This window comes from Struthio camelus, chromosome Z, assembly GCF_040807025.1.
Source record: "Struthio camelus isolate bStrCam1 chromosome Z, bStrCam1.hap1, whole genome shotgun sequence".
In the NCBI taxonomy this organism is placed as follows: Eukaryota; Metazoa; Chordata; class Aves; order Struthioniformes; family Struthionidae; genus Struthio; species Struthio camelus.
In genome coordinates, this window is record NC_090982.1 from 2,365,880 (window position 1) to 2,386,276 (window position 20,397).

At 48.0% G+C, this 20,397-nt stretch overlaps 2 protein-coding genes across 6 annotated transcripts in view; one reads left to right on the forward strand and one right to left on the reverse strand.

Annotated features, from left to right (window-relative positions):
- Positions 1-1,192: 1,192 nt before the first annotated feature.
- On the forward strand, positions 1,193-8,506 carry TRMT10B (tRNA methyltransferase 10B). 5 transcript variants are annotated; one of them, XR_011138103.1, is made up of 9 exons: positions 1,193-2,789; positions 3,181-3,289; positions 3,501-3,625; positions 4,302-4,454; positions 5,196-5,274; positions 6,181-6,248; positions 6,560-6,683; positions 7,259-7,458; positions 7,756-8,506. XR_011138103.1 is itself a non-coding variant. In XM_068928943.1 (8 exons), the coding sequence occupies exons 1-8, from the start codon at positions 2,661-2,663 to the stop codon at positions 7,860-7,862; spliced, it is 894 nt and encodes a 297-aa protein (XP_068785044.1). In that variant the 5' UTR covers positions 1,193-2,660; the 3' UTR covers positions 7,863-8,506. The 5 variants fall into 5 exon arrangements, 4 of the variants coding, with proteins under 4 accessions (XP_068785044.1, XP_068785045.1, XP_068785046.1 ...); XM_068928943.1 differs by lacking the exon at positions 7,259-7,458; XM_068928944.1 differs by lacking the exon at positions 7,259-7,458 and having other exon boundaries at positions 8,150-8,506.
- An 88-nt stretch (positions 8,507-8,594) lies between these two features.
- Positions 8,595-20,397, reverse strand: part of FRMPD1 (FERM and PDZ domain containing 1) — a 29,520-nt gene continuing 17,717 nt past the window's right edge. The window contains exons 11-16 of the mRNA XM_009676903.2: positions 19,330-19,456; positions 18,839-18,934; positions 16,959-17,141; positions 16,380-16,527; positions 14,542-15,354; positions 8,595-13,261 (exon numbers count right to left, since the gene is read on the reverse strand). Coding sequence (XP_009675198.2) covers positions 10,905-13,261; positions 14,542-15,354; positions 16,380-16,527; positions 16,959-17,141; positions 18,839-18,934; positions 19,330-19,456 — 3,724 coding nt within the window. The 3' untranslated portion in view covers positions 8,595-10,904. The remainder of the gene's footprint in view (positions 13,262-14,541; positions 15,355-16,379; positions 16,528-16,958; positions 17,142-18,838; positions 18,935-19,329; positions 19,457-20,397) is intronic.

Here is a 20,397-nt window from a genome sequence, read left to right on the forward strand (position 1 = left end):
GGGAGGCCAGGCGCCTCAGTTTTCCATCTTCATGTCCCCTGAAGAATGAACTGGGGACAGTCCAATGCCCAATCACACACCCCTTTGGGTTGATCTCCCCTGTAACCTAATTAACCCTGTAAATTAAGTGGGTATGCTGCACTGGTTACACACCCTGTTGAGATGGGAAGTCAGGGAATATTCCAGGTGCATCTGCCCATTCCCTCCTGGGATGTCCTGCCCTGAGCCTTGCCGTGTGATAGAGAAGGTTGCAGGGGCTTCTGAAAGCCTCTCTGTCCTTCAGTCGTCCACTGGGGAACAGGTGAAAACAGGGCGGAGCTAGCTCAGGGTTGCTGCACACAGCAATACTTGAGCTCTTGCTGTACTAGGTAAGCAGCTTTAGCTGCTCCTGCAGTGCAACAGGCCTACAGCTAAAAATAGACTGCGGAGAGAGGCAGGTTATGACCTAACATGTTCCACCATGGGAGAGCTCAGTGAGGCAAGCAGGCCCTCTCCCATAGCTGCAACTGGGGGCAAGACATAAAGAGTGGTTGTCACCTCAAAAGGACAGAAGACCAGTTACATAAAGGCAAAGCAGGTTTCTGCAGTAACCAGTGCAATGAGACACAGCATGGGTTTGCCACATTGAGTAAGTAGCTTCAAATTGCGTTCCTGTAACTGCAGTAATTGTGCTTGGAAAGTGCATCGTGATCTGTTGGGTGAAGCCATGTTTTCGTTTCCCCACTCTGCCCTGTGCTGCTTGTAAAGGAGAATAACTGTCCATTGAACTTGCCTTATCCCACCCACCCTGGTGTTGTTTACAGTGCTGAGGCTGCAACTTTCACATGAGTTGAATCCACTATCTGAAAAACAGGTACCTTTGTGTCATATATAGGTGGGTATACCTCTGCAAGAGTGGGGAACATTTTCCTAACATACCCTAAATGCAGCGCCTATCTCAGCACAATACCATCTGCTCTGATCAAAGGAGCAACTGGCCTAAGCAGTGCTTTTCAGGTGCTCCAGAAACTTCCCCAAATTCTGTAACATTATCTGGGAAACCAGAGACCAGACTGGCTCTCACAGTGGTCTTTGAAAAGCATCAGGTGCCTGCACATCTGGATGACATACCTTTGAAGCACTGTGTCAGGGAAAGTGAGCCAGGAGCCAAGTATTGATAAAAAGGCAGGCAAAGACAGAACGCTCTTGTACAAGAGTGCAATCCTGCATTACCTGAGCTAGCTTAACACAGCAGGTCCAGTGATGGTGGCTAGGGTCAGCCAAGAGACCAGATTACCAGATAGATCCACAATGACATGGCAGGTCCAAGAGCAAGCCAGAAAGTCATTCAGAGGGTCGGGTGCATGGCTAGGCACACCCATGGCTGTAAGACAGCTGCAGTGCAGCTCAGGCAGAGGCCAAGGCTGAGAATCACAGTGTAAAGGCAGATCCCAAGGGAAGAGGTAGGCTGACGCAAAACAGGGGGAGGTATTCAAAGCCCTGAGATTGTGCATTAAATGTTGGGAGACCTCCACTGTCCTGATGCAGAGAGATATGCTTTGAAAATTCAGAGTGGAAAACATCCATGCACAGGGAAGCTCTGCAGGTACATCAGCATGTGGTAGAGTGGGGTGGCTGTCAACTACCACAGGTTTCTATGCTTCCCCAGGTAAACAGGTAAATAAGTAAACAGAGTTCTCCAATTGTCTGCATTGCTTCTATAGTGAGACACAGTCGGACAATTCATTTTTTTCAGCCATGTCATTCCAGGCTTCTTCAGGTTGTAATGCAGCACTTTTCACTGAAAGCAACAGATGACACAGTTTTGCCCTGTTTTCCAAGCACAAGGTTCTCCACCAGCCTTACTTCAGAGCTGGCAAATATTTTGGAGCATTCCTGTGGGCACACTGCACCATTTTCTAGGAAGCCCAGCCTAAAGACCATCTTCCATGTAACACAGAAGAGCAAATTTTCATGGGTTTCCCATTTCCTAACTTCCTCCAGGCTTGCCAATGCAAATATCACCTTAGAACCTGCTCTCCTATGGTGCAGAAGATGCAGATGACGTTGTGCTTTCCACAGTGGCTCTCTGTTCATTACACAGGGAGAGGGGCTGGCAAGCTGAGGGTATATCTGTTTTATCTCACTCAAAAATGAGCTGTATTTTCGATTCCTCCATCTTCTTGCAGACATGCAGATGAAGCTTGGACCCTGCAAGCCCTCTCTCACTGGTGTGCAGTGTGACAGAGGACTTGCCCCCACAGCCTTTTAATCTGTAGGCTGTTCTGCCTGATGGGCAGACAGAGGACATCAGGAAGCTCAAACTACAGTGCTGGCTGTTTTCAGTGGTTTACACTGATGTAAAAGCGCATGAGAAAAAGCAGGCATTTCTCTTTCTGTCTTTTCATGGCCCATTTCCCGGCTCGCCTGTTTGGCGGTGTTCCCTTCAGCCAGTACTAATTCCAAAGATGGAATAAACATAAATAAATAACTTGCTCTGACTTTTTCTACGCGTACAATAGGCGGGAGCGCACAGTCACACCTTTGATTGGAGAGTGTCAGGAAGTCAGGCTCCCCCGTGCCTGTGCCGTGCTGGCTCCGCCGAGAGCTCCGCCCGCCGCGGGGCGGGGAGAGCCGACCCGGAGCGGGAAGCGGCAGCGCGGCCCCCCCGCTCCGCGGCGATGGAGGGCGGCTGCGAGGCGGCGGAGCGGCATGGGGAGGCGGACAGCGCCTGCGAGGCCCTCCGTCTCCTGCAGATCGACCCCGGCGGCCCCGCAGAGCCGCAGGCGGGCGGCACGGCGCCCTGCTCGGTAGGGGCCGGGGCCGGGGCCGTGCGCGGGCGCGGAGGAAGGACGAGGGGCGGGCGGAGCTGTCCGGGCGAGCATCCGTCTGGGCCCGTGGGAGGCGAAGCTACACCCAGCAGGGCTGCGCCGGCTGTCGCCGGTGCTCGCTAATGTCGCCCGGCTTTTTAGCATTGCATTAGTTTTGCATTCATGCCGCTTTGAACCGACCCTTTACCTCCTCTGGAGCACTCGGCATACTCCAGAACCACGCTGACAGTGGCCAGGGGATTCCCCTTCTCGGGCAAGCATCCCTGCCACCCGGCAACCCCTGGAGTGCCCAGGTTCTCTGATCGCTGCAGAGAAATGATTGGAGGTCCTGGCGCTGTGCATATGTCTCTGCTCTCTCCCGCGCCAACAGAGGAATGTCCTGCGGAAACAGAAACACTGGGAGAAAGTCATCATGGCAAAGAAGAGGAAGAGGACACAAGAAAGAGAGAGAAGAAAAGCAAGGCAGGCTGAAGGCAGAGGTAAGAGAGAGCCATCGTGCAGGTGTAGAGTGTCACAGGATCCAGTGAGGAAGGGCCTGGAAAGAAATGCAGGAGGCAGCAGGAAGCACCTACATGGGGATAGAAGCATGCTTTCTTAGGCACGCTGGTGGGGCCCTAGTGTGAGCGGTATAGATCCCTCAAAGACTCCAGCCATGGTGCAGATTTCTCTTCTTTCTGCTCTGCATTGCAGGCACTACAGAACAGCAGAGCAAAAGGGTTCTGAAAGCCATCATGAAAGAACGCCTGCTGGAGGCCAAGGAGTCTGGGCCTCGGCTGTGTGTGGACCTCAGCATGGCTGACCGCATGACAAAGAAGGTACAAGGCGTCTACTTACCGCTCCCTTGTCCGTAGCTGCAACCTGTGAGTACAGTCCCGCTCTGGGACCATGAGACTCACAGGGACCCTGGTGACATCCCATCATAGCTTTGGGGCCTGACAGAAGTTGTTTTCAAGTGCTCATTCCTGTCTGCTTTTGTTATTGAAAGTAACTATCCCATCCAACAATGGTGCCTTGGAGATACCACCTTCTGCCAGCAGAAGTGAGCACTGTGCAGTAGGATAGAGGGAGAGGAGGAGGCTGGAGCAGGTCACTGGTTTGTTTTAACCATGCTAAGGAAGCTTAAGAAACCCTCCGTCTAAGCTAGAGCTGGGACACGTGAGGGTGTGCGCTGCCACAGAAACACACAGAGTGCACATAGCAGCTTTCCGGAGCTCAGGTTCTTGGGAGAAAGTGGACGCCTCCAGTGTTTGCCTGTCGCTTGGCCCCCAGGCCTGCTTGCTGTTGTCAGGTCTTCAGTGCACTGGCTTGCTGCGGGCTCAGTTCTTTGGGTTTCTCTCTTTGGGTTGCTATGCTCCCTAGAAACAACTTCTCCAGAACCTCACTAGCCAAACTGTGTGACAAAAGTGCTCAGTGATGCAGGCCCTGGAATGGGGTCTTGGTGCTCCTCAGCCCTGGACATGCTGTGTGACTGTGCTTGTTCTTCCCTGGAAGGAAACGAGCCGCCTTGCTGCTCAGATCAGGAGACTCTATGGGGCCAACAAGAGGGCTGAAAAGCCATTCTGGCTCTATCTGACAGAGTTTGTGGTGGGCTCATCGATCTATGAGGAGTGCTTCCGCATGAACGATGGCTTCTGCAATTATTTGGTAAGGGTCTCTGACGACAGTGCTGCCGAGGCCTAGGAGGAATGGCTGCCCCATTCCAGTGGCTCATGTCCGTGCCATATAGCAACCTCCAGCCACAGTGCTGGCTCTCAGTGCTGAAGTGTAGGGGTACAGTTTGCTGTGCCAGACCTTCAGGGTTAGAGCTCGTGGTCCCTGCCTGCCTGCAGGAGGAGAAATCCTCCCAGATGCTACTTCTGTAAAGAGACCTGTGGGCCTGATGAAGGCAGACACACTAGGCTGCACAGATTTTGGGCAGGTCATGTATTCCTGGAGTTTTATGCGGAGCTTAGTGGGGCTCCAGTATGTAACCTGCACATACAGGTTATGTCAGTGACAGTGTCAGTGACGTTAAGCCATATGTTCTACAGCACATATGGGACTGCAAGTGGAAATAGTGAAGGAAACAAGCACGTGAAATGGAAATTCCTGAGTCTCTCAAAAACTGGAATTTCACTTAGAAATAGTTAATTATTGCTGATCTCCCTTCTTTAAGGCATGTCTAGAGATTTTGAGCAGGAGAGGATATAACAGATCTTGAGAAGTTTATTTTTTGTTTAGTGCACGTGCACATTTTTCAGTTTTAAAAAATAATCCTATCTGCAGCTGTGGAAACACCAATGGCAATGGTATCAGTTCCAATACACTTCTGTGTCTGAGAGTGGATTCTGCTATGGCAGATGGACTTTGGGCTAATGGGTTTCTTCCCTCTCTTGCCCTTTTCAGATGGATACAACTGAAGAAAGTTATCTTGACCTGTTTCCTTTGGATATGATTGTTTATCTCACTCCTGACTCCGAGAATGGTAAATATTTTACTTGAGGCACAGGGACACTAGGGTAAAAGACTGATTTTTAACCTTTTAGAAATTATTCTTAAATCCATATCGTACTTCCAGTGATTCAGTTCTAAGCATTCCGTGTCTCAGCTGCATGAGATATACGCTGTCCTTAGATCTGATGGTCAGTCCACTCTGATCTGATGGTCAGTCCACTCTGCCCTTCCCTTGGCAGGGAATGAGGTTTTGAATCAAGGCTGTGTGTAATCTGCAGCAAACCTAACTCTAAACCTATTTGTAGACCTCTGCAGTTTGTAATACTCCTAGCTAGCAAAGTGGAGATGCTGCGGCAGTTTTGGATGAAATTTAATTAGTATTTTTCTCTCCCTGAAAAAATGCAGTAGCTATAAGCCTTTGTAAGCCTTTATTGCTTAATCCATTGTTGTGTTTATTTTCTCCCCTTCCTCAATTTCTAACTGGTCACATGTTCTACAGACATAGATCTGTTTCTCATTTTATGGCAAAAGTCCAGCTCTGCTAAGGAAGCTGATACGGGCAGGGGAAGGTTTTGGTGAGTGGCACTGGGGTGACCGGTGGGGAGGCATTTGCAGAGCAGACTGGGATTAGACTAACCAGATCATCCACATGTCAGAGCAGACAACAGTGAAAAAATGAACAATGTGTTGCCTATAGACCTACATTTCCAGCACTCCGTGCTTTCAGCCTATGTCTGATGTCCCCCTCTCAGGCTGCCTGCAGGTTCAGGCAGACAGTTCAGGCTTAAAGGTCTCAGCCTACTGCATGTTCTGAAGTTCCAGAGTAGGGGGTGACTGGCCACCACTTTCTAGTGTAAGCGTGGCCTTGCCTGGAGAATGGTGCAAAGCGAGGTTTTACTGTTGTGTGGTGATGAGCATGTGCTTATTTCGTTTCTAGTCCTTGAAGACATTGATCCAAAAAAAGTGTACATCCTTGGAGGGCTAGTGGATGAAAGTATTCATAAGGTGGGTAACAGCCTCTCACAACCTGAAGCTTCTGTCTGTCCTATTCTGTACGGAGAAATCAGACATCCCATTGGTGGTATACAGTGCTTTTACTGCCTTGATTTGATAAGTCACTATTGTGCCATCAGCCATTCTTCCCACAGAACCCCAAGGTCCTGCCCGGATTCAGCACCAGGGTGAAAGAGACCCTAGCAAGCTGGGTGAGATGAACCCCAGGATCCCAGCTTTGCAGCTGCTTGTACCCAAAACAGTGTGCATGCTCTACATATACATTTGTGCACACTAGGTGCTTTGTTCTGTCGTCCCTGTAGAAGCTGACCTTGCAAAGGGCACGAGATCAGTCCTTGCAAACAGCCCGCCTCCCAATTCGTGAGTACATGGTGAAAACCATTAACACCAAGAACTACCACTCAGAGACACTTGCAATCAATCAAGGTGAGCGGCTGGGCAGTGTCCTGTCACTTGCCTGGGTTTTGTCGGGGGGGGGGGGGGGCAGCTATCATGCACCTGTGCTGGGCAGGGAAACAGGTTTCTCCTGCTAGGCCTTGTCCTTGCTGCCCCTGTTTTAATGGTCTTATGTGCTTTACTGCAGCAGCCCGTTCTCAGGGGAGCAGAGCTCACATCACTCTTACTTTGCACAAAGCAGTGAACAGTTAGCATGGGGCAATGTGGGAATGATGCTGTTGCTAGAATCCACACAAGGTCCTTGACATGGGAGAAGGGAAGAAGTTGTCAGGCCTATGTCAAGTTGAATCAAAGAAAGGCTTACAGCAGAAGGATGGGACTGCTTTGTGCTGTACAGCTTTGATAAAAACGTACTGTATTGGCTGTGCATCGCGACCACGTGAGGGCTGGTCACATTAATGGATGTGCCCTTGCTCTCTGCCCCTGCTGGCAGTTTGTGGCTTTGCAACATGAACCCCTGTCTGCCAGGAGCCGGTGAGAAGCTGAGGTCATGGGCCAGCTTTACTTCTGGCTGGAGGAGTTTGTCACTATTTCCTTCACTACAGGGCTGATGGGATGGCTGAGGGCTCTGCAGAGCACCAAGCCTAGCTCCTAGACAGCACAGTGTATCCAGAGGCACATCCTGATGTGGAGGCACAGCAGCCAAGAAGCCGTACAGTGGAACCACTGTAGATAAATGACATGAAAACCCACTATAGGGAGGGATACTGTCATCAGCAGCACAAACACAGCTTGGGAGATACAGGTTAGCTGAAAAGGTGGCTGGGGACAACTTGGAATAGGAGTTTTGCCTTGGCTGACACAGCTCTTGCTTTTCCTGGTCAGAACTTCCCAAAGTAATCTGTCAAAGTATGTATATCATCCACTCTCAGATGAGCTGCCTCAATCGTTTGTTCATCAGATGAAAGGGAATGTGAGCCCTATGCTAACCTTTCTGGCCATTAGTTATATTTTCCTGATGTTTTGTAGCCAGTGGGGTGTGTATGGGAGCTTGGCATTGATATCGGTATCACAGTCTTGTCCATCTCTCTGTTCTTGACAGTCTTTGATGTCTTATCAACTTACTATGAGACTCGAAGTTGGCCAGCAGCCTTGAGAGCTGGAGTTTCTTCTGGAAAAGGCTATGTGCTCGCAGATGCAGTGAATTAAGTAAAATTACATGGCAAAGCACAAGAAAGCTCTTTATTTTCTGATGTGAGGAGCTGTGACAGACAACGGAAGCAAACTCCAAATTTCAAGCAGAGACACCAGCATGAATGTGTATACAGAAACACAGCTCAGCTTAAATTTGGGATAAGGCCCTTTCAAGAGTGATAAATTAAACCTTAGCAGGGTTTTGCTGGAAATGACTTCTCGCCTTAAAAACAAAACAAAAGCTGGTCGAGCCTTGGAATCAAGTGAAAACTGATGGGAATTCACTTTTGCTTTTTTTGCAGGTTTTTTGGGGGTATTTGTGTCTTTTACATTTACACTTGTTCTGGGACAGAGAGACAACTTTAAAGTATTTCTTTCATCTTGATTAAAAGGAAGTAGTGTGACATTGGAAGGGTGACAGAGTACAGAACACACTTGTAAAGAAAATCATCTTTCCCATCTAAAAGAACAGTGCTGTTCTGATTGGGGAACACAGGATGGGAAGTGATTCCCAGACAAATGAGATAACAGCTCCCAGAAGTACCATGTCCTGTCTTCCCTAAACCAGCTGAATTAAAGAGTTTATGAGCTGCTGAATCCCATAGCTAATTTTGTGCATTCTGCTTACAATATACAATAAAATGTTTACTCTTCCTGAACTCCGTTTGTATCCTCACAATTACCTGTGTATGGTGCCTTGAGAAGTTCACTAGCCCTTGTGTTCCTCCTGAAAGGTAGACATCTGGGATTTGACTGTGTTCTGCCTAAAGAGAAGTGATATATTTCAGGACCAAAGCAGGAAGCTTTTTGGTGTTTGTTCTGTATCTAACTGGGTATTTTTCCTCAGCTGTTGCTGCCAAAAAAAAGTCCAGGTCAGTGACTATGTCTAGTCACCACTGGAAGTACTTGAAGGGCTTCTGAGGTAAAGTTCTCTCTCATTTCCCTACCTCTCAACTCATTTGCCTCTCTCAACTGTCTTAATACCCATGAGACTGAAACACAGAATGTCAGCTACTGGTGGATATATTGAGTGTTGTTCCCAACATAAGCTGAATTTGTGTATGCTCGCATTGGTTGCAGGTGTGTGTTGCTTTACCATGTCACACAGGCTCTCCCTCTTCATATTCCATGTGTCCCTTGGCTGATCAGCTATTGGTTTGTGGTTAGATGGGTCACGGCAGTTCAGCTGACAGAGCAAAGTCTGCAAGTTGGCTTCATTGTAAGAGGCTTTAACTTACTAATTCAGACCCTTGAATTTGCTAGGCAGCAGCAAACAATTACCCAAACCAGCTGGCAGTGAAGAACTCCTCTGAAATCCTGCTTGGGATGAGCAATTTGCAGAGTGCTATCCTCCCCAGTGGCTGAAGACACCTTGGACGCCCTGTCCCTATGCAACCATTAACCAGCAGATTGCCTTTGGTTAGCTGCCTTGTTGCCTGCAGGGCACGCTGTGAGAATGGTGCCTGCCATGGGTTTGGTGTAGTGCTGCTAAGGGACTGCTGAACTGCTGGGGGTATTTGCTTGCCTGGCTGTTAGCTTCTCCCAGGTTAGGTAGGTCCTTTAGAGCTGTCACAGCACCCCAACCTTCCTTCAGACCAGCCTCTTCCCTCCTAGCTGCCTCTCTTGTCCTTAGTTAGGGCTCAGCTGAAAGGACTCAACCTTTCTTCCCCCACAGGCGTTAAAATACAAGGCAAAAGTGAGGCTGGCCTCCTTCAGCTCCTTCATGGCCTCCTTCATGGGACCATGGGCAAATACTGTCTATGTGTTGTCCAGGTGCTTGGGAAGGAGGGGTGTGTGTTGAGCTGACCAGCTCTCTTGTAGAGGCCCATCTGCTTGACTCATGTGGGGGGCCTCCGTTTGCCTCTCTGCTGCCTCACACAGACTTCTCCATCCTAAATAATTCAACTGCATGGGCTGACAGGCAGCAGTGCGAGACTTCTTGCCTGGTGCCTACATATCTCAAAGAACTGCAGCAACTCCCAAACAAAGCCCCAAGTTAAACACCAAAAGTCAAGTACCCGCCTCTGCCCTCTTTAGTGCTAGAAAGCCTCTCAGCACTGGAAGGCCTGCTGATTCACTAGAGATGCGCAGCTAGAAGACGTTTAAGGGCAAACAGCTCACATCTAGCTGGGGATATAGAACATTAGGGAAGAAGAGTTATTAATAAGAAGGCTGGGAAAAGACTTGCTTTCTCATAGGGAGGTAGGCATAATGGGTCATCTGTTCTCTAACAGCTATGAAGGCAGCGCTTCAGTGTTATGGATCACTTTTTCCTTTTTTAGAAGACAGGAATCCATAGATAGCTGAGGGAGGGTTAATTTGGGACTCTTTCAAGCATCAGCAGAAGGAAATTGCAGAGCTGGCTTCTATACAGAACCTTCAACAGGACAGGGATACGGCGTTGCACTGTAGCCTGGAACGATTCTCTTTTTCTTGCCTTGCAAGGAGAAGCAGTTAAATACAGAATAAATTCTTTCCAGAGGGGTTTTTGCTACAATTCTTGACATTTCCGTGACCACAGATGGTGGATAAAGCAGCCTGGGTCCTTTTGCGTCAGATCAGGGTTGGGGGGGAGGGGGTTGACCTCACTCACATGGAGAGTCTGCCTGGTCTGCTATGCGCCTGGAGAGTCAGTAAGGCGTGAAAGGAAGGACTGGCCAGCTGCTAAGGGCTCCTGTCTTTCTCCACAGATGACAGGAGGAGGTTAGGACAACATACTGAGACTAGCTACCTGCAAGGTGTTCAGGATGTAAAGGACAAGCCCCAGGCAAGATACATGAGCTCGAGCCACTGAAGCTTGCATATTAGACTACGACTGTCTTTACAGCATTGGACAAAAAGCTAGGTTGGAGTGGGGCTGGGCCTTGCTCCATGACCACACTTGGACTGAGCTGGTCTTGGTGGGGGTGAGCAGTGGAGCATGGACAAATCATTCCACGCTCATTCTCTGAGATGTGGGACTAAACACCCCATATGGGAGAACCTGGTGATGGACAGCAGGAAATATGGCTGGGCTCCTCCCTGTCCAGTACATCTGTACACCACCAAGAAGCCTTGTCACAAAGAGAGAGGTGCGCTGAACTGCTGCATGAGACAAAACACAGCAGCTGTAAGGGCTGTGTGCTGGCAGGCGAGGAGCTTGGCACCCACATCCTTGCAGCCCTGCCCGTCAAGCAGCTGGTGAACAACCTGCACCAGCTGGTGGTAGATGCCCACCACACCTGTGAGCACGGCCCCAAGCTCACTCTGCCGCTGCATGCACAGCTGACAGTGTGTCACCTGGAAACAGGCCACTGTCAACTGAACCAGGTCATCAAATGTCACTCTTAATGCCCCCTGCAGCTCCTTAAGGGGTCGTTCTGTTTTCAGAAGCTCCTGGCAACTGGACAGCAGCTCCTGAGAGGCTGATTCAAGCGCACCCTTGCTCTCAGAGCTGTGCTCTGCACACCTGTCTTGCAGGTGGGTTCTTTGGTTGCCAGAGAGCTTTTCCACAACCTCCTGGAGCTCTGTGATGTAGGCTAGGAAGCAGGAGAAATCCACAGGGCTCATCCGTGCTTGGTCCTTCAACTTGGTCAGGGCTTGGATGTGAGGGTCCAGCCATGCCCTGTCTCTTGCAGTAGCAAGTGGGTAACTGTCCACAGGGGTACCAGGAAGACTGTGGATGGTGGATGGCGGGGTGGTGAGGGGCCCCGGGGACATGCTGTGCATAGGGATAGTGTTTTCATGTTCCCCCTCTTCATCAGGCCTGTGGAAGCAACTGACATAGGACAGCTGACAGCTGCACTTGTCCATCCCAAGCTGTGGTGGAAATGTGTTTGTGGTGGAAAGACCCGGGGATCTGGTCATAACGTGGCCAGGACGTGTCTGCTCATCCTTCTTGTAGTTAAAGCAAAGAAAGGAATGATTTGAAGCCCCATAGTGTCCTGTTCTTTTCCCCAGGGAGCCCAAAGGAACTGGGCCTGAGGGAAAGGAGAGCCCCAGAGATGGAATTAGGGGACAGTCTTTCTCGAGCACTGTAGCTTCCTCTCTGGGAAGAAGAGTCGCACTAGGTTGAGGCTGTTTGTAATATACATTTTCTGTATCTTTTCTGGGCTCCCCCTCATCTGGCCCCTGGTTGCTCACCAACTCTTTTTCAAAGGCTGGTATAGCTGAGGGTGTTTGTGTCTCCTTTCTGACAGCATCAGCCCCAAGGCATCCACTGGTCATGTGAGCTGTTTCTTGGGAGTCCAAAAGCTCCAGTGGGTTGTCCAACCTCTCCGTAGATGGGTTGGGTGATGTGAGGTCTGTCCTGACCCCAAATGAGAGCCAGGAGAGGTGAGTTATAACCCCTGAAGTGCCACTGCAATCTGTTAACAGCTGGGTTACATTTGGAAAACCCACATGATTTTTACTGTGCACTTTCTGAAAGGCCTCCTCTCTTACTGCCTGTCTGGTTTTCACCTGAGACAAGCCAATGTCACTCTGCTTTCCAGCACAGTTGTCAAAATCACTTTTTTTTTCTTCACAGAGAGCCAGGACAAGCTCCTCACGTGCTGCTTCTTTCCCAGCTGTAGGGAGCAGATCGAACTCCAAGGCCGCACCACAGGGAGATGTCATGCTGGTGCCACAGGTTAAAGGAGAAACTGTACATTCATTAGAAGGGCAGATCATGTCTTGGCTCTGAAATTTCACCTCATTGTTGACCTTGCACTGGGCTTCCATTATCTCAGCTGCTCCCTCCAGCACTGCTTGGGCAGGCTGGTTCCTACTGCTTACACAACTGTCCTCACTTTGCCACCCAGTTTTTAACTCAATGCTGGAATTTTTTTTGGTGCCTCTGCTTTGTTCCCTGGGAAGGTGTTCGGCTTCCTCCCACAACAGGAAAGCTGGATGTACAGCACTTGCAGGACTGAGGCCATTGTCCAAACATATAGCAATGTCTGAGCTCTCTTCCCCATTCTGGTCACCTTGCAGGTGAACAGCTGAAATGGAAGAAAAAAACAAGTCAGTCACTGATTTTGTTTCCATGGTGTCAGGCTCCATTTCCATCAAGTCAGCTGATGGGTTTTTGCTTCCAGTGTCTCTCTGGACATTTGTATCAGTGTCAGCTCCCACTTCTGTGTCCGTCTTGATGTTCTCTGAAGAACGTGCATCTGGAGGCTGAGTGAGGAATGATGGGTAGGGGGACCAACTGCAGCAGCTCTGCCGAGAGCCTGGCAAAGCCAATGGGAAAGTGACCTGGGAGGTGTAATCAGTTTTCAGGAAAGATCTCCTCTTCCTCAGGCTCTTAGCGTAAGTCAGCTCTTTCTCCATTCTGTGTTTCTCCCTTGCTGTCTGCCTTGACACCAGTTTTTCCCCCAAGCTGTAACACCTTGATTTCTTTAGGATGCAGGAGGCATTGTCTATATTGTCCGATGATGTAAGGCTACAGCCTGCTGGCAAGGACAGAACATGGGAGTCAGAAGTGGCTCCAAGCAACAGAACATACACGCATCTGTGCACATGGCCAAAAGATCTTAACACAAGTCTTACAATTACAGATACAAATGTTTGGTATCAGAGACTGGCTCCCAACTGCCAAAGGAAGGTGTCTTTTATGTTATGACCATGCAGGTACTTACAACCAGCTATGCCGAAAAAAAGGTAAGAGTCTGGACCTGTGACTACAAAGGCTGAGGTTCAGTATTATGAAGAGTATTACACTCTCTCTCCTTGCTTGAACAGCTTACTGGAGTCACTTCTTCTGACTATAGATACTAATAACACCTTTTTCAAATTATAGTTGTGGCAAGCTACAGAAAGCACTGGCCAACAGTTGCAGATTTCTTAACCTTGAATGGAAACATTAATAGAAATTCCTAGCCTGGATATTTAGGCAATAAAATACCCAGAGATTACAATATTGTACTTGAGCATTGCATTGTTCCTGTATGTGAACTCAGAAGCTGAAATTGTCTAAGTACACAAACTAGATTCTTAAGAAGTTCAGTTAAAGTTGAAAGAGCTGGTTATTTCAGAAGCAAGCATCCTCTCATTTCTGAGAAAAAAATATCTACCCGAGAGCCATTCAGCCACAGGACTTCTTGACCCAACTAAATAATATGCCCTGACCCCCAAAATATTTTTAGTGTCAGTTGCGTTGTGCACTGAGCTGTAAAACAGCTTCCAGCTCTTGAGTTAAGGTAGTGCCTGAAAGCAGAAATATTTTCCATAAAACTCCAGGTCTGTGTAAGGGCACAGATTTTTTCCCTATGTTCTATTTCTGGGAGTCACCACCCCTTTCATCACCAAAAATTCAGTGTACATAGCAAGTTGCATAGAACTTGCTCATGTGGCATGATGGCTTCAACACTAGGCAGACCCATACATCAGTATTCCGGAATTCCTGCAGAAACCTAGGCACTTTCCGGAATGCTAAACTCATTTGAAAATTGAATTTTTCTGGGATCAGTGCTTGAATGCTATGGAAAAACATCTCTGCAAAACTGCAGCTCTGACTCCTACTGCACATGCACTGCCAGCTTTGCAAGGCACCTGCTGACGGCTGACTTGCAGAGAAGGTGCGTTTAAAGGTCCTTCAAAAATCTACGAAAATCTGAAAGAGGAGATGGTCCCTCCTGTATGATTGACATAGTAAATAAGCACAGCCCTAGCACAGTAAGCGGAGGGAAGGCAAGGACACGAGATCACCTGCAGGGGGTCCATGAGGGTTTACCTGCCAGAGCATCCGGGGGGCTGAGTCTGTCTGCTGCGTCGTAGAACTCATCCTCAGAGCTGGTGTCTCCAAAGCCTGGGGGAGGGTCCAGAATGAGATCGCTCACCTCTACCTTTTGGTCTGATCTGCGGGGTACACCCTCCTGGGCAGACACATCTTTCCAAGAACTTTTTCCAGGGCTGTGATTGATGTTCCTCTCCACACTGCCAGCAGGGGATATGCTGTAGCAAAGGCTGTAATAGCCCATGGCATTTCTCTCAGACAGCTTGGTCTCCAGCACAGATGCACCCATGTCCTCTTCTCTCTGATCAGAGTGACTGTGTTGAGATGCAGGTTCTGCTGCTTGTGGTACCTGCAAGAAACAGAAGAAATCTCTGGCTTCTGTCCTGCTGGAGCCCCTTGCAGCACCAATGGGGAAGAAGCTCTTGTCTGAGCTGTTCATCTCTTGCACTGTTGGCATGCAGAAGTGGAAAAACTCTGGCCTAGAAGAAGAGCAAGCTTCCAACTCGTCTTCCTCCAGCGCATCCATAGAGTCACTTGAGCCACTTGTCTTACACCCTTGGCTCTCAGTGTTGGCTGAATCTGAAGCTTCTGATGTGCTGTCTGTTGCATTGTCAGACCTGTTGCATTGTTCACCCCCTCCAGCTTGGGACTTTATGCTGTCCTGCTCCAGGCTGTGGAGGTCTTCCAGCTCCTTCTCCTCGCACACAGGATGGGCACTGCCATGTGGTGCAGGAGTGTCCAGGCAATGCTCTGAGGAGGAATCTAGCTCCCAGGAGTCTTCAGAGTCACTGCAGGTTCTAGATTCATATCCTGAAATTTAAACACATCTTTGAGCCTGTACTTAGCAGAGCAAGGAGAAATAGCTAGACAAGGGTCTGAACTTGGCTGTAGAGCAGAAACTCAAGGCTCAGGGAGCTCTGCCCTCACTGTTGCTCCACAGTAATCAAGGTGAAGATACAGTCTGAAGTGCAGGACCATAACCTGTGAGCTGGGGCTTCATCCTTCCTTCTTGCTTTGTCTAGTTTTACTGCATAGTACACACACGCATTTTGGAGAGAGTGTCTCTCATGTCCTTCATTACAGCATCTGAGAGAAGAAAGCCTAGGCCCAAAGCCTCTCAGGAGCTGAGTGCTGGAAGAGAATTGCATTGTTGTCTCACAGGCAGCCCCTAAATCTCTGTGCTCGCCTGATTTTGTACCTAGTCTGCGTGTTGGTAGCACCCAACACCTCCAGTTCTCCTGTGCATATCACCAGCGATCAGCTCAGCGGTCTCAGCAAGAAGGCCTACCTCCCTGAGATCCCTCTAGGGCCACTGCACAGAGACAGACTGACATAGAACGAAGCACATCTTCCTAAGCTGTTAACAGAGGGAGCTTAAGAAAAACAGCCAGATAACTTGTCTAAATCTCAGTCTGCAGCATCTGTTAGGCTGGAGTTATCCTGACAACTGACAGTGGTATCACACAAAACAGATACCACTGTCTTCTGGCTGGGAGAAGCCAGGAGAAGGGAGGTAGTTCACGAAGCTGGAAACAGAGCACAAGGACTCATTTACTGGTTTGCAGTTTCAATGATAGACACAGCCTCAATTTCTCGGGAAGAGCAGACAAACCATGCTGGCCTCCCTGTTGCTGCCCAACATGTTTGGGACTGATGGAAATCTGGTAGGGCTCACACCAAAGCTGACAGTCTCAACAGTGAGCAGCCATCACTGCAACCCCAGGGCTACTCTTCTAGCATAAGGAGAGTATTCCCAGGGAATAGCATCTCTGCTACTAGAGAAGCCACTGACTTGCTCCCTACCCTTTGTCAAAAAGATGGCTGTTTTTTTTTACCTTCTTCAGCTGAGATACGGTGCAGTTGCTGTTTTTTCTCCCCCCAAGTAAATATGGAGACACTTGCATCCACAAACAGCCTATAATAGCCATTGATGAGGCAGACAAGATCTTTTGCACTGTTTGATTCCAACAGCAGAGTCAGCAGCTTTTGGTGGGGGGAGGGGAGGAGGAAGAAAGAAAACCACAACAAAGTTAAAACAGACAAACACTGCTTGTGCTGCAATCTGCAGGAGTGTGCTGTACACTAAGAAGACGTTCCCTGTCTCCCACACTGCCCTCATTGCAGAGCGCTCTGTTTATGCATGAGACAGAGAGAAAGAATAGATTTTTTTTTTTTTGTTGCATTTTGTGTTTTGAAATGCCTGGTTGATGAAGGACAGCAGGAGGAAACACTTTTCTTCTATCATTTTGTGTTCTTCCTATTAGCTTTCCCTTCTCAGTCGGCTCTAAGTCTTTACCATTAAGGACACTGTTAGCTGAAGTGTCAGATCTTGAAAAAAGAGTGGTGAGAATGACTCCCTCTTGTTCTCTGGCCTTGACACAGTCACCCTCTGGCCATCACGAAACCACCATTACCTTAAGATCCTGTAAGTAGATTTTCACCATGCTCACTTTCTCAGACTCTTCCATAAGCTCCAGCCTGCTGATGTTTGCAAACTCTGCCAGACTTGTTATGATGTTGAGCTTATTATTGATAATCTGGCTCACCCCATACTTGGCCCCAACCAGCAAGGCAACGTATGATTCTCTGTCCTGTAGCTGTAGGGAGAGAGGTTAAATCCAACATCAGCTGAAATCTAAGCAGGAACGCGTTCACATCTGTTGCACTGGAACTCCTCAGCCATCTGCTATTGTGTGGTATCTTTTAACACAGGACTCCTGCTACAATTGAACTGTAACCACCTGCAAAGGAGAACCCGTCATTTCTTACAGGTCATCTGGTCCTGGCATGTCTTTTCTCTGACTTGGAGACTGCCTCTTTCCCTGTGCCTCCAAGACACGTGGCCCAAGGAGGTGCAGCAGTCATCTAACAGATGCAAATAGGTGGTTAGCAGCGTGTTGCTATGGGAAGTGTCACCTGTTGGGTTGCGCCAGATGAACCTGGCAAGACCTACTGGAACAGGTAAGAGACTGCAGGGAGGCAGACTGAAGCAGCCTGCAGAAAAGGCTAAGATCAAGAGAAGTCTAATGTGTCCCATTCAACCCAAAACCAACCCTGAGGTACGTGCCAGGGCTGTAACCCACCTCAGGACTTAAAGGAACTGGCACTTTGTGCACTTTGACAGCCAGACACTCTGTCAGAGATGAGTGCAGGTCTACAGAAAATTGCAACAAAGCCTGCAGTTCGTTTCTTTTCAGCAAAATTCACTGATAGGCTTTTTCAGCTGGCCTCTTTCCTCCCAATATGTACTGCTTTCTTCTGGCCCTAAAAATGGTCGGTGATGGTAGATGTAGCGTGACCACCACAGAGCACAGCAGACACAGAAGAAACAGGACTTGGACGGAAGCACCTACGAGGCACTGTAGGATAATTCAGTCAGCCTGTTTTGGCTCTCTGCATTTTTTTAATTTTCTTTTCTTTTTTGTAAGAAATGTCAACATTTTCTGTTAGGATCAGACATTTAAAAAATAAACTAACTTAACTCCCACATAGTTTAGCAGAAAATATTTCTTTTTCCACACAAGTATAAACATAGGCATTATTATAACACATCAGTCAGGCCCTTCGCTGATATAGTCCAGCTGCACTGCTCAGCTCTTTGTACAAAGCAGCCTGTGATCCCTAGTTTAGCAGGTGATCCAAGTGGTGATGGGTAGGAAACCAAGAGACCCTCCTGTGAAAAGAGCAGCATTCTTTTTTTAACAAAGAAAGAGGTTTAATCTTGGCCAATATCTTTTCTTAATGGTTTTTAAAACATCATGAGATCTCTGAAGTCCTTTAAAACATACAAAAAATGGACAGAGCTCACCTGAGGATCAAGATCTACATATTTTAATTAGAGAAATAACACATAATTATTGAGTAAACTGGTACGTTATTGACTTTAATGGAGCTATGCAAAATTAACTTAGCAGGGAGCCTGATCGATATTTATAATGATGTCTCAAGATGAAATACCAGTAGTACGACTGGAGCTTGCTGAAACAGCATCAGCAGGGCTAATGTGACATTTTCTACAAGCAAAGACAGCAAAGACAGGAGAGTTGACACAGTAAGAATTTGCTACTTTTACATCAACAACCAGCTCAGAAAAATATTTAGATATTTCTGCTTTAGATAGGGTGTGCTTTGGTAAAGAGATGATCTTATCCACAGGTGAAGAAAAAGTGTTAAAATTGCTTCTATAGCCCAGTCTTTCCAGTTACAGTCCAAGTACAGTGCTGTGAGAGATACACAGGGCAGGTAATAAGACAGCATACCAAAACTGATTTAGACAGAAAAAGAGCACTCATACCATGAGGGTGGCATTAAAGATCTTCCCATTGTACATCTTCAGGTCTCCCAGTATCTGTAGGTAGCTCAGGCGCACTTGGACTGCTGCAAGCATATGCTTAGTTTTGCAAAAGAAGAAATATTGTTTAGAAACATCACATATAAATAGAGTTTGCCAGGTATCCTGTAGGCTAGAAGATTCAGGAAAGCTTTTTTTTCCCCCATACAGGACTTGGTATCTGGTTTGATTCAGATACGCAATTGATCTGTATAGGACTGTCCCGCATTGCGGCATTTACTGTCTGGCAGCCTCACCAGCAAACTGCAGCAGCACACAGTACACAAAGAGATTAGGGTGTGTGGGCTGCAGAAAAGGTTGGAAGAGAAAAAGATACGGAAAAACAAATGGTCATATAGAGATGAAACCCACACAGGAAAGAACCCCCCTCTCTGACCCTGAAACATGCTGCCGGCAGCAAGGGAGGAACCGCAAAGTTATACCATACACAATACCTTCTGCCGAGGATCCAGCAGGACCTGGTTCCGCTTCATGTGGTAGCTGATAGCTTTCTTAATATCTTTGCCCCTCATGTTTCGGAGCAAAGTTGGTGAGATGAAATTTTCAATTCCCCAGTCCTTCCTGCCAGAAAGACAAGGAAGGGAGCAAAGGGAATTCCAGCTGTGCTGCCTCACAGTGATGACAGAACTTGAGAAGGAAAGTCTGTCAGGGACAGGGAAGGACAGAGACATCACCTCTGGCTCAGGAAATACTGAGTGCCAGGGTGTTGTGGGATCATTCTGAAGAATCATGCAACATGACTGCCTTGCTCAAGTTCTGTTCTCTCTGCATCTGCACCTGACTAGGAGATGAGTTTGGAGGAACGTGTGGTCTCATCCAGAATGCCTGTTTTTACGTGCTGATACAGAAGACAACCTCAGCCAGCCTCAGACACGGTCCTGTCTGTCCTTACCACCCAGAGAGTGAAAACTCCATCTTTACATTCACTTCGCTGACCAGATTATTACATTTTAATGTATCTGCATTCCTGGACCCAAAAATATGGGCCAACTCTTCTGCTGAAGAATTTATTCAGCCCAAGCATTAACTACCTACAAACTAAGAATGCTGCAGAGTTGTCTGTTGTTACTTCTCACTCTCCACGAACTGCATGTGGTTGGGCACGTCTGGCTGTAAACAATGAATCAGTGATGCTGCATGGGCTGGCTGAGGCTCTGCAGTGCAGTTACATCAGCACTACAGCACAAATGTCTGTTGCTTAATGACTGGCCCATGACAAGTTCTCAAACCAGGATTGCTCCTTAGGGCAAGTGTGATCTAACAGTACTGTCACGCAGTTCAATGGATCTGCTGCATGTGAAAGCATTTCCTGTTTTTTTTCCAGATCTCATTACTTCACAGGTCCTATCAACTATACTGAAATTATATTTCTGAGATAATGCTGGGGGATGAAGAAACGTAAAGTGCTGGATACGCAAAGTTGATGATTAATCTCTCTCAGAACTACAGCATGCAAGTCTCTGTATTCTGGCAGGAACAGCCTGGATAAGCATAACTATACA